We start from the raw sequence: 13,315 nt of genomic DNA, 5'->3' as shown, positions 1-13,315 counted from the left end.
TTCCGCGAAGTAGAGATGCGGAAGTAAATACACCATTTTTGGCTATGAACAGTATCACAAGCCTTCCCTTAGCACTTAAATTACCTTTTCCCATTCCCTTAACAACCATTTACTCACCATTATTAGTGGTACTCACCTTTGAATAAGACACTTAGTGATTCTGATATTTATAAACATATTTATTTATTAACAATAATTATTTTTTTTGTTATTTATTTGCAAAAATTATTAGTTTGGCGATGACGTATGACGTCATCAGGCAGGAAAAACTGTGGCATAGAAAAAAACCCGCGAAGTATTTTTTAATGAATATTTTTTGAAAAACCGTGGTATAGGCTATTTGCGAAGTTCGAACCCGCGAAAATTGAGGGAACACTGTACTACTAATTGTAATAGTTGAGCAATACACCTAATAACGTATTATATTATGCACGTAAGAATTTTCGAATGGAATCCCACATTTAAGTTTAACAGGTGCATTGCAAGTTTTAATTTTAGCGGCAGAATTTTTGGAACAGAATTTAGAAATATTGTCGCTCCATGAAATATAAAGAATTCTTCACAATGTGTGAGTTCTTCCAACTCTACTATTTGCCTTTGTTTACAAACACACATTTGATAAACGACGGCGATGTTATTTTTTTTGAGGTAAAAAGCATGGCTCAGTATGTTGACAATGTACAGAAGCAGGAAGTTCCCCGCAGAGCTCGGTTTTCCAACCGCTTCAAAGATGACATCACCACAATTGTCAGTGTTGTTACCTCAGAGGTTGCTGCACTTTCAATCAAGACGCAGAAGGTAATTTTACAATCTAGAATAAACAGAACCTCAAAAAAAAAAAATCTTACAATTGTTATGATTTTATTCCAGGGAAATTGTTCCTTTACCTCAGTATCCATTCAAAATCAACCATTATTTATGTTTGAATTCTAGATCTTCTCCTTTTTTTCTGATTAGCAGAGAAGGACTGAAAGGCTTTGAATTTTGAGGTCACCTGGATCTAGGAATTTACTATCTTTGATTTTGGATGGAGTTGCACTTCTTCAGATAGACTTGATACACTTGATATACTTCTGGGGTCATAACTTTTTTTTGAAGAGCAGGTGGCAATCGTGACTAAGAGGGCATCTGTAAATTATTTTTTTAAGTTATAGTATAGCTAGAGTATGAATCATAAGGCTGTACAATATTAATAAGCTTTAGTAATAACACTATAAAATTGTCTGATTAATGGAATGACCATGTTATTTTATGAATAGGTGCAATACCAAATGCTACCATACCATGAATATACAGTGATACCTCATCTTACAAACGCCTCATCATACAAACTTTTCGAGATACAAACCCGGGGTTTAGGATTTTTTTGCCTCTTCTTACAAACTATTTTCACCTTACAAACCCACCGCTGTCGCTGGGATGCTCCGCCTCCAGACTTCCGTTGCCAGCGAAGCACCAGTTTTTGCACTGCTGGGATTCCTCTGAGGCTCCCCTCCATGGGAAACCCCACCTCTGGACTTCCATGTTTTTGTGATGCTGCAGGGGAATCCCAGCAGGGGAATCCCAGCAGCGCAAAAACAGGCGCTTCGCTGGCAACGGAAGTCCAGAGGTGGGGTTTCCCAGCGGGGGGAGCCTCAGTGAAATCACAGCATTGCAAAAACACAGAGGTCCGAAGCTGGGGTTTCCCAAGGAGGGGAGCCTCATGGCAATCCCAGCAGCACAAAAATGGGCGCTTCGGCTGGCAAAAGGGGTGAATTTTGGGCTTGTATGCATTAATCGCTTTTCCATTGATTTCTATGGGAAACATTGTTTCGTCTTACAAACTTTTCACTTTAAGAACCTTGTCCCGGAACCAATTAAGTTTGTAAGACAAGGTATCACTGTATTTAAACTATTTACTGAAAGAAGCCAAGATTTCAAGAACCAAATTAAAAGTTAAAGGAGACAGAGGCATTCCTCTCAGGATGATATTCATGTTTCAAACTCACACACATACACACTACTCTTAAGTCACTTAGGTGAGAATAGCAATTTACTCAGAGGTGAGTAGATAAACAGCCAACAAGGAAAGGAATGTAAATATAAACAGTCTCTTGGAAAGAAAATTTGCAAGAGTAGTTTCACTTTTAAAAGGAAGGTGCAGAATAGAAATTAAAATCCAGGCCAATGTTCAGAAAGCCAAGCCAGGCTTGTCAGTCAATTTAAAAGTGAGGCTTTCATGATTTTTACATGAGTAGAATACACCTAAGTAATAAACCAGATCACATCTGACAGTTGTTTCCAACAGAGAAGCATGTCAGGACTTAAGTAGGCTGCATCCAGCTACCGGTATCTATGATTAACTTGGCAAGGAGCCTGATGGAGCATATTTGTTCTTCTCTCTGCTCTACCTATAAGACTGAGGGCTTAGGGTGCATATCTCATCATATGACCACTCACTGTTCTGATGATACCTATGTTTGATCAGTCTCAGTGATCCCCGGCCTGGTGGCTCCTGAGGCTGGCATTTCACTGGTGTATCTGGAACAGTTTCTTCATATTCAGACTCCAAGTCCTGGGCCATGACGATACTATAAAATAGCTTGATAGGTTTAAAATATATTTATAATGACTCTTAAATATAGGGTGAAAATAACAAACTATGATCCAAAAGACAAAGCAATAGCAATAGCACTTAGACTTATATACTGCTCCATGGTGCTTTATAGCATTCTTTGAGAAGTTTATAATGTCAGTATATTGGCCCCAACAATCTGGGTCCTCATTTTATTGATCTCAGAAGGATGGAAAAACTGAGTCCACCTTGAACCCTGTCAAGATCGAATCCCAGGCTGTGGGCAGAGTTAGCCTGCAAGACTGCATTTTAACCCCTGCTCTGCCAGGTTTCCAAAGATGGTAGAAATTCGTATCTTCTTACATATTTCATAAATTTAATCTGAATAATATCAACATCCAATCAGATTAAAATATCTTATTCTAATTTATTGGTTGCAATGTCCAAAATGTTGGACATTTGGCTATTATCAGATGTCTGGTTTGTAGTTTATAAATCTATTTGTTACAGTTAGTTTACAAGCCCGAAATCTATAGATTTTCCCTAATCATTATTACATTTTTCACATCTACATTTTTTAAATTAAACTCGGTTGGGTTTTATATTGCCAAACATGTGTCGTGTTTATTCATGCTATCCGTGACATGTATGAATCATAGAATAAATCTAGAAATAATTGCACATGATGAGCCAATTGCATTTATTTAATTAACTTTAGCCCAAGTAAGTCAGAATACTGATTTCTGGGCCACTAACTGCATGTAATCTACATTTGTATATTTCTGGGTATTGACGAACTTTTTTGGTGTGTGTTCCATTATGTTGTGATACAGCTAAACCCAGTGGGCAAAAGTTTAAGTGTGAGAATTTTCCTCACTTGTCATTTTAGTTACGTATATTATGTATATTAATCTATAATTATTGTGTAGTTTTTACCTAAGAGTATATAACACATTTCTATTTTGAGCAATAATTTATCTATCTTGTTTTAGGAAAGTGAACAGGCAGAAAAGATCAACATTAGCTTGGCATTTTTCCTATACGATCTTCTTTCTTTAATGGATCGTGGATTTGTGTTTAACCTCATTAAACACTACTGCAATCAGGTAGGCCTTATTATAAAAATCCTTCAGATAAAGGGCATGCTATAGTGCATCCCAATATATAACTTTCAAGTGCGCAGAGATTACAATTTGATTTTAAATTACTGTCTTAAGTGTAAAAGAGAGAGAGGTCCATTGCCCATAAGAAAAATTCAAATATCCTATCATAGAAATATCTTACTTAGCTAGCTGAAAATCAGATACTAGTGTTCGATATTTCACATTCCTAAAAATTATTCATTGAACAGGGTGGTAATTAAAGCATAATGCGGAAGCTTTTAAAGTGAGGCTTGAAAAATGGGCTTTTCCCAGTTATTATGCCATGGTTCTCTTAAACATAGTAACAAAGGTAAGCAAGGAAAGGTTGAAATATCCTGCAGATTCAGAAGCTTGTTTCTTTTTGTCTACAACTCTTGGGGAAACTCCCGAGTACAATCCCACACTAATAGGATTCAAGTGTACATTTGGATAATAGTCCAATTATCCTTCTAAGACCAGTAGCATAGAGACAGGGCTAGTATAGATTTTTGTTTCTCAGGCCTAGTCCTACCACGTTTTTGGGGGGGAGGAGGGGGGGGCTGATGGAAAGTGTTTTGGAATTCACAAGTTAACAGTCTATTTTGTGATTTTGAAATGGCCTCAGTTTGAATTCATAAGCATGAAATCTTCAATTCCCCAATTTACCATCGCTTCCATTAACTCTCACTCACTCAGGTTAATATTGATGGGGACTGAAGGTTGTCAAAATATGAGGGGAGACAAACATCCAATCTCCATAACAGTTATTGATTAAAACATTCAAATCAGCTTGGCAATTAATTGGTGAATACCTCATTCAAAAAGATTCCTACCCTAGCCTTCTTACATATGGAAAACTGACTTGTCAGGCCAAACAATTAACTCAAATGTGTAGACTAGAACCTATATGTTGGAAGAACATATGTATGGTCCTCTAGATCAGACCTGGGCAAGGGGCAGCCCGTGGGTTACATCCGGCCCGTCCGCTGTCTGTGACCGGTCCGCGGAGGTCGGGGTCCGCCCCAGTGCAAGGATGAAAGAGCTCACCCGCGTCTGCCGGGACTCCTCTGGTTCTGCTCTGATGAATCATGAGGAAAGCAGGAAACAGAGGAGTCCCGGCAGACACGGTGAGCTCTTTCATCCTCGCACTGGAGCGGATCCCGCCCTCCTACCAAGAGCAGCACAGCACAGAAACCACACAAACACTCCAGCGCAGTGACTGTGGTGCATTGTGTTGCCATAAAGCAAACAATTAGGGGTCTGTAGAGTGGGTCTGGGTGTTTAAATCAGGCCAAGGTCTGGGTCTTTACAGTATTGGGTAGAACTGAGTTAATTATATTAGTCCGGCCCTCTAAAACCATCCCAATTTCTCATGTGGCCCTATGGCAAAATTAATTGCCCACCCCTGCTCTAGATCAAGGGTGTCAAATTCAAGGCCCGGAGCTCAGATCCAGCCTACAGGATGCTTAGATCTGGCCAGAGAGCCACCCTGGAATCAGTGAAGGGCCAGCCCATGGTCCCTTTTCTGTCAGTGAAAAGGGAGAGGCTCCGTTTTGGGTCGTGATGGCCTCTTGCAATCCTGAGCTAGGGAAAATGGAGCTCGGGGAGACTGTGGACCAAGTCCATTTCCACTGCAGAGGGCTGCAGAAAGTCATTACAGTTCAAAATGGCACCTCGATGAGTAACATTGATCTGGCCATGTCCCCTCCCCGGGGGTCAAACACAACCCTGATGCAGCCCTCAATGAAATTGAGTGTGACACCCCCTGCTCTAGATGTTCTCACAGTTGGCACAGACCAACATATATGCCATCATGTCGTCTTTTTGAATAAATGAACAAGTTTTGAGTTGGGCAGAACAATTCTGAAACTCAACGTTTATCAATTTTAGACATATAAAAATCCTAACTTTTTCAGATACTTCCTTTAACATTCTTTGCAGGCTACAGAGGTTTCAAACCAGTATTGTGGAATTTTGCTTTGTTTCTAGGGCTTCTTTGGAATTAAAAGATCAATTTTGCATTGATAGATTTCACTCATGTAATTCAGTTGCACTAAGATATTTTTAGTAACAATTGCCATGTGTTGAAAACACAATATTTTTAAATTGCACAAATGAAGAAAGTATATTACAGAATTGCCTTGTAGAGAGAATTATGACATTAACAAAAAACAATCCATTTTATTAAATGTTGCCACTAGGAGAGAGAGTCCAATAGATGTAAACTTAATGTGATGCAAGTATTACAGTGTTCCCTTGATTTTTGCGGGGGATGCGTTCCGAGACCGCCCGCGAAAGTCGAATTTCCGTGAAGTAGAGATGCGGAAGTAAATACACTATTTTTGGCTATGAACAGTATCCCAAGCCTTCCCTTAACACTTTAAACTCCTAAATTACAATTTCCCATTCCCTTAGCAACCATTTAGATTATTACTCACCATGTTTATTTATTAAAGTTTATTTTAAAAAATGTTTTTTAAAGGCAGACGAAAATTTGGCAATGACATATGACATCATCGGGCGGGAAAAACCGTGGTATAAGGGAAAAAACCACAAAGTATTTTCTAATTAAGATGTTTGAAAAACCGTGGTATAGACGTTCCGCGAAATTCGAACCCGCGAAAATCGAGGGAACACTGTAAATGGAACAGTTGAAAATGTTTATTGCTTCTTTATTATTATTATTGATCTATTTCAAGAGCAAAGTATTTCTCTCTTTATGGAAGTATTCATCATACTTTGCTTTGCAATTACTGTATTCCTTTCTAGTTGTCAAATAAAATGAGTAATATCCCAGTGTTGTTGTCCATGAGGCTGGAGTTCCTACAAATTCTCTGCAGTCATGAACATTACCTGAACTTGAATCTCTTCTTTATGACTTCAGGATGTGCCCCAACATCTCCCACTCCTTCTGTATCATCCCAGGTACTTCCCCTTATTTTTTTTAAAAAATAAAAATGCAATTGAATAATATTGTAAGTATCTTCTTTATGCAGAATATATCGATGATTGGGTCTTCATATTTCTTCTCATTGGTTGTACATTGATATTTTATGTCATCATGAGTCTTTCATACTTTCAGTATAAGCATCCCATTTGCTACTTTCTTTCATTTATTATAGAATTCAAGTTCCTGCTCAAGTTTCCAGGATCAAAAACTTTGCAGCATGTTTGAGCTGACAGCAGATTATCGGCAGCAGCACTTCCTCACAGGGCTGCTGTTCACAGAGTTGGCAGCTACTTTGGATGCAGAAGGGGAAGGGTAGGTCTCATTTTTCCCCAGAGATTTACACGTGTAAGCAACATGTATGAATTTTGGGTATGGAACTGGGTTTCAGTCAAGTACAGTGGTACCTTTACTTAATTAAGTACTTAATTTGTTCCGTGACCAGGTTCTTAAGTAGAAAGGTTTGTAAGTAGAAGCAATTTTCCCATAGGAATCAATGTAAAAGCAAATAATGCATGCAAAACCATTAGGAAAGAAATAAAAGCTCAGAATTTGGGTGGGATGAGGAGGAGGAAGAAGAGGAGGAGGACAGTTGCTGCTGAAAGAAGAAGGTGCGGGGAATCAAAAAAATCTAAAACTTTAAGGCTTAAAATAAAAAAAGAGGGACTCTGAGGCGGTGAGGAGGAGCACATGCCTCTCACACAGCCGGCGCGAAGCTGCCTCCCATACACTGTGCCAGAGAGAGAAACCCAGGCAGGTGAGAGGGGGGGACATCCCGTTCCTTTGATCCAAAGGTGGCTGCTGCTGCTACCTGCTTCCTCTTCCTTCCCATGCTGAAGGGCTCCCCTCTCCTCTCGTTTGCTTTGCAGCTGGTGCCTTTCCTTCACTGTGGTGACTCCTTGGTTTGGCTGAAGCCAAGTTGATCCACTGCGGCGAAGCACCCCGTTTTGCCTTTCCACGCCCAGATGCTCTGGGAGGCAACCTGTATGGGAGGCAGTGTGAGGGACTCACCAGAGCGAAGTGGTTCATTCCCTCTCCAAGTGCCCAGAGAAAGGAAAACGCTCCGTTCCCTCTGGGCTGCCCAGAGCAAAGGGAGCATTTCTTTTATCTGGGCGCTGGCAGAGGTTTATTCCCTCTCCAAGTGCCCAGAGAAAGGAAAATGCTTCGTTCGCTCTGGATTGCCAAAGCCTCCTTATCACCACCGCATAATGGCAGGAAACTGGCTGGGCCTTCGTGCCACTTTCAAATTTCCTGGAAAATTTTTCCGGGCTCGGGTTCTTAAGTAGAAAATGGTTCTTAAATACATGCCAGTTGCCAAGCATCCAAATTTTGATCATGTGATCATGGGAGTCTGCAATGGTCATAAATTGCCCTAAATCCCATGGGATTGCGCGGCATATAAATCAATTACGGTAAATTAAATTAAATAAAATTAAATAAGTGTGAAAAATATGCAAGTCAGTTTTTTCAGTGCCATTATAACTTCAGTCACTACAAAAATGGTTATAGATCAAGGACTAGCTGTATTCTAAATAACAAAGCAAATTAAGAAGCATTTTACTTTAACATATTATAGGAATTCAGCAACTTCTAACATTTGGACTAATGTTATAGCCTCACCCCAACGTATGAACAAGGATAAACAACTGGGTCTATATATTGAGCGGGGGTGGCACAGTGGTTAGAGTGCAGCACTGCAGGCTTCTTCAGCTAGCTGCTGCTAGCTGTAGTTCAGCAGTTCAAATCTCGCCACCAGCTCAAGGTTGACTCAGCCTCCCATCCTTCCAAGATGGGTAAAATAAGGACCCAGATTGTTGGGGGCAATGTGCTGATTCTGTAAACCACTTAGAGAGGACTGTAAAAGCCCTATGAAACAGTATATGTCTAAATGCTATATTATTTTACTAGGCCAGGATGCTCCCATATGTATAACATGACCTGGAAATGTTTTGTTAATCCCTAAGCAGTGTGAAAATAGTATTTTAGTACTTTTTTAATTAAAAGGAAAGCATGTGCAATCTATGGCATAATTTTTTTTCCTAGAGGGGACATATTTAACATATGAAGAACGGTTGCGGGAACTGGGTATGTCTAGTTTAATGAAAAGCAGGTCTAGGGGAGACATGATTGCAGTGTTCCAATATCTCATGGGTTGCCACAAAGAAGAGGGAGTCAAACTAATGTCTAAAGCACCTGAAGGTAGAACAAGAAGGAAGTTTTTAAGAAGATGTTGGATGTGGTGTAGGGTCTCCTGCCTAAGCCGGTCTAGACCAGTGTTTCCCAACCTTGGCAATGTGAAGATATCTGGACTTCAACTCCCAGAATTCCCCAGCCACCATTCGCTGCCTGGGGAATTCTGGGAGTTGAAGTCCAAATATCTTCACGTTGCCAAAGTTGGGAAACACTGGTCTAGAAGACTTATTCAACTCTGCTATTCTATTCTATTCTATTCCATTCCATTCCATTCCAAAATACTCCCATATTCATTATGTTTATCTTGTTATTTCTTGAACTATTCTACGTTTAACTGATAAAAAAAGGGCCCTTGTCTTTTTTTGTCCCGACAGAATAAGCAAGGTTCAGAAGAAAGCTGTTAGCGCTCTCCACAGCTTGATGAGTTCACATGATTTGGATAAATCCTGCTTGAAGCCAGAAACGAAAGTGAAAATTGCTGCACTTTATCTGCCTTTGGTTGGCATAATTCTGGATGCCCTTCCTCAATTACATGATTTTACAGGCAAGAGATGATGATGATGATGATGATGATATACTTAATGTCTTCTAGATGGTATATAAAAATGAAAAAGTTGACTGATTTTCTTTTAGACCTACCATCTGCTCGATGTGGGTTGTTTTGACCTCTGTGTTCACAAATAGAGCAGAAATCCAGAAATTTATCACTATAGTGTAGGGTAATGAGTAATATGGTAATATTGTAGGGTATTTAGGTTGATTACCTAAATACATTTAAGTATAATTACCTAAGTGATAATGAAAAATGAAAGGGCAGAATTGATTAACTGTCTTTATGCAGTATGCTACCATGAGGTGTGACTTGTAAATTAAGTCATGCCTCACATTCACAAAATACCCTAAGCCACAAACAAGCAGACTTCATGAGGACATAGCACTTTTCTCTGAAGCAAACCACAGAGTGTTTCCCTAGGTGCAAAGCTCATGCAGGAGATGAGAAAAGTTATCTTATTTCTGCTTATTGCGGGAAAATGGAAGAAGTGGGGGGGAGACAACTGCAGCTTTTGCACTATTACACACCCCATTCTTTACATTTGTTATATATTGTGTTATTATTGTTGTGAGCCACTCCGAGTCTACGGAGAGGGGCAGCATACAAATCTAATAATTTAAATTGAATCGAATTGAATTCTGCATTCAAAACTAAATGGTTTTTCTCCTTATATTTTGAAATGAAAATGTTCTTACTATTTAAAATTCCTCTTGCCTCAGCTTAACCAGCTCAGCATAATCCCAGGCTCCCTGGACAGGTTTTCCCCCCTGAGTTTTATAATGCATTTTCTGTCCCTTGGAGTCCTGTGGATGGCACTCCATCCCCAACACTTCTTATATTGCTGAAAAGGACTGTCAGAAAGTGGCCTAATTCTTTCTTTGGTTAATGAAAATTCTCACAGCAGCATTACCAACCTAGTGATAGAACTGAAAGAACTGCCATTAGTAAGAAATTTTAAAAGGATTCACAAACTTAATGAGATATATGCAGTACTGTATTGCCTATGTGTAGTTTTACCCTTATTGGATTTGCTAGATTCCTTAGATAACTGCCTGCAGATAAGCTTAAGCATAGTTTAACCTACCATGTTATGCAGACCTGCTCATCTGATTAATTCAGTGGTTCTCAACTTTTCTAATGCCGCACCCCTTAGTACAGTTCCTCATGTTGTGGTGACTCCCAACCATAAGTCTAACGCCAATTCTCCCAATAGAGCTTTAAGCTGATTGGCATGAAGGTCAGAGGGACACCTGATTGTAAATGCCTGATTGGTGAGATTGTAAAAATATGTTCCAAGGCGCCAGAAGCTTTAGTTCCTAGCACCATGGGAAATTTGTCTTTTCCAATGGTTTTAGGCGACCCCTGTGGAACGGTCGTTCCTGGCCCCCAGGTTGAGAACCACTGGGTTAGTTGATCATTATGAAAGCCCAGAAATTTTAGTTGAGTAAACCATGGTTCAGTTAACAGTGGGTAACAATGTAATGCAAACAGAACCAATATCTCTGCATTGACATTATTGGACTCGTGAATGGGGCAGCTAAACAAATGTGAAAAAGCAACTCCATAGAGAATTGTTAATCTATTAACAATAGCAAAGTGAGTGTATGTTAAAATTTGCAAATCTACTGCCTGTGTGTCAGTTTCCAATGAGCTGTGTCTTTTCAAAATCCTTATAAAACTCCATAGGATCCCACAGTTTTTAGTCACAGATCATCTTCTAAGGATCTGATTTTTAACATGCAGAGGGAGATGGAAACCCCTTGTTAGAGAATTTCCATTTCTCTCCTAGCCTACTGGCTATGCACCAAACAAGATAATTTGCATTCAGTTTCCAACTTTCTTCCTGTGTAACAGTGATAAAGATGTGATTCAATCCAAGTACATATTTTGAAGAACCAGCAATTTTAACACTGTTGAGTGGTAATGGTGTTGGCGCCAACAATTTGTGTAAATGCAGCAAATATCTCTCAGCTTTTGTTTTCTCAACTTTTCCTTGTGTAATGTCTTTTTTAGGGTTGTATACTGCTGTCTAAATGGCTTTCTTAATGCCTAGAGACTTTTGAGAGTGCATTTGTTGTGTTTTTTCCCATCTGTTGTTTCGATGTCAGGCAGGATTGAATGGAGAAATTTATGCCATGGGTGTTCCTGCTCAGAGCTAGTATAATGCAGGAGAAGCAAAGGGAACACCATAAAATATTGGGAAAAGAGCAAACAGAGGGGGCAGTTTTAATCAATTATAGTCAGCGAGAAAAGAAGAGCTGAAAAGAAAAGCAAGAAAGACAAGACTGAAGGATAGAAACAAAGGTCACATAATAAGAGAAACTTAAGCTATAAAGTATGACTTGGTTTTAAAACACTTGTGAACATTACCAGAGATATACTATCTGTTGTAAAATCTGCAAAGTAAAGAAATTCATTAATTCTAAAGAAATCTTTCTTTTTGTTATCTAGCTCTGAGAACTAGATAACTTGTTACAGCTGTAGTTTTATACTAAATATTCTGTCTCATTGTTCAAATACAGAAAACCAAGAATGGTTAAACCGCTACAGTAGAAATCGGGAGCCTGTGAGTTGCAATCTTCCATTAGGCACGTAAACTGCTTAAGTTGCCCTCTTTCAGCCCAGCAAACCTCACAGGGCTATTGTGAAAAAAATAGGGAGAGGAAGAATTAGGTAGCTACCGTACCTTGAATTATAAAAACAAAGGCTGAATATAAATCAAATAGTGCGTGCATAGATAGGATAATAATGTAAAGGCACACACCACTCTTTTATTTTATTTATTTATTATTAGAGTTGGAAGGGATCTTGTAGGTCATCTAGTCCAACCCCCTGCTCAAGCAGGAAACTAAACCACCCCAGACAAATGGCAATCCAATCTCTAGTGCTGGACTGTTCACAACCTCTGCAAGTAAGCCATTCCATTGGTTGATTGCTCTCACCATCAGAAAGTTCCTCCTTGTTTTGAGGTTAAATTTCTCTTTGGTCAGCTTCCATCCATTGTTCCTTGTCTGGCTTTCTGGTGCTTTGGCCTGTCCCCCTCCTCTCTGCGGCAGCCCCTCAAGTATTGGAAGACTGCTATCATGTGTCCCTTGGTCCTTCTTTTTGCTAGACTTTCCATGCCCAGTTCCTGCAACCTCTCCTCGTATGTTTTAGTTTCCAGTCCCCTTACCATCCTGGTTGTTCTCTTCTGCACCTTCTCTAGAGTTTCAATATCTTTTTAATAGTGGGAATATTAATAGACAAAGTCCAGTTCACCCTAATCAGGGGAGAAGACAAATTTCAAAAATCCACCAGAAACATTTAACAATAAGACACATTGTTTTCATTTGGATAGTATGTTTTATGCTTGAATTCACAGGCTTCCATCCCATTCCAGCTAATAGGCAATAGCGTTGTTATTCCTTAAATTTCTGCACTGCCCATCTCACTTAAAGATTGTTTAGGATACAGATTATTCAGAAATGTGGAAGTATTTTCAAAAATGACACTGTTGCTTGGAACTTTAACCTGGCATTTCTGGGCTTTTCAGCCTGGTTATATTTTAATATTCTGTTGCCCCTTGCTTCCATGGGATTAGTACTTGTATCAGAAAAACAGAGTAGAGCAGGGGTAGGCAAACTTGGCTCTTCTATGACGTGTGGACTTCAACTCCCAGAATTCCTGAGCTAGTATGACCGACTCAGGAATTCTGGGAGTTGAAGTCCACAAGTCATAAAAGAGCCAAGTTTGCCTCCCCCTGGAGTACAGGATTGGAAGAAGCAGGTCTGGGGCTGATTGATTTGGAGTGCTGCAACTCAGATTTGCAGATTCAGAAGTTTTTAGCTACATATTTATACTATGTTTATTATAATCATTGCCCAGAATATCAAAATCCACAGCAGTTAGAACAAATTAAATGCATTTCGGTGGTTACTAGATACACTCTTGATACATCTCCCTCTGAG

General features: G+C 39.5%; 1 protein-coding gene across 1 annotated transcript in view; it reads left to right on the top strand.

Annotated features, from left to right (window-relative positions):
• Positions 1 to 13,315, top strand: part of DOCK8 (dedicator of cytokinesis 8) — a 124,196-nt gene that overhangs the window by 75,808 nt on the left and 35,073 nt on the right. Inside the window, exons 25-29 of the mRNA XM_070742627.1 lie at positions 649 to 798; positions 3,547 to 3,660; positions 6,445 to 6,600; positions 6,798 to 6,937; positions 9,190 to 9,359. Of these exons, the coding sequence (XP_070598728.1) occupies positions 649 to 798; positions 3,547 to 3,660; positions 6,445 to 6,600; positions 6,798 to 6,937; positions 9,190 to 9,359 (730 nt within the window). The remainder of the gene's footprint in view (positions 1 to 648; positions 799 to 3,546; positions 3,661 to 6,444; positions 6,601 to 6,797; positions 6,938 to 9,189; positions 9,360 to 13,315) is intronic.

Source organism: Erythrolamprus reginae, chromosome 2, assembly GCF_031021105.1.
Source record: "Erythrolamprus reginae isolate rEryReg1 chromosome 2, rEryReg1.hap1, whole genome shotgun sequence".
NCBI classification, from domain to species: domain Eukaryota; kingdom Metazoa; phylum Chordata; class Lepidosauria; order Squamata; family Dipsadidae; genus Erythrolamprus; species Erythrolamprus reginae.
The sequence above is the reverse complement of the archived record's forward strand: the minus strand, read 5'-3'. Positions and strand labels throughout refer to the sequence as shown.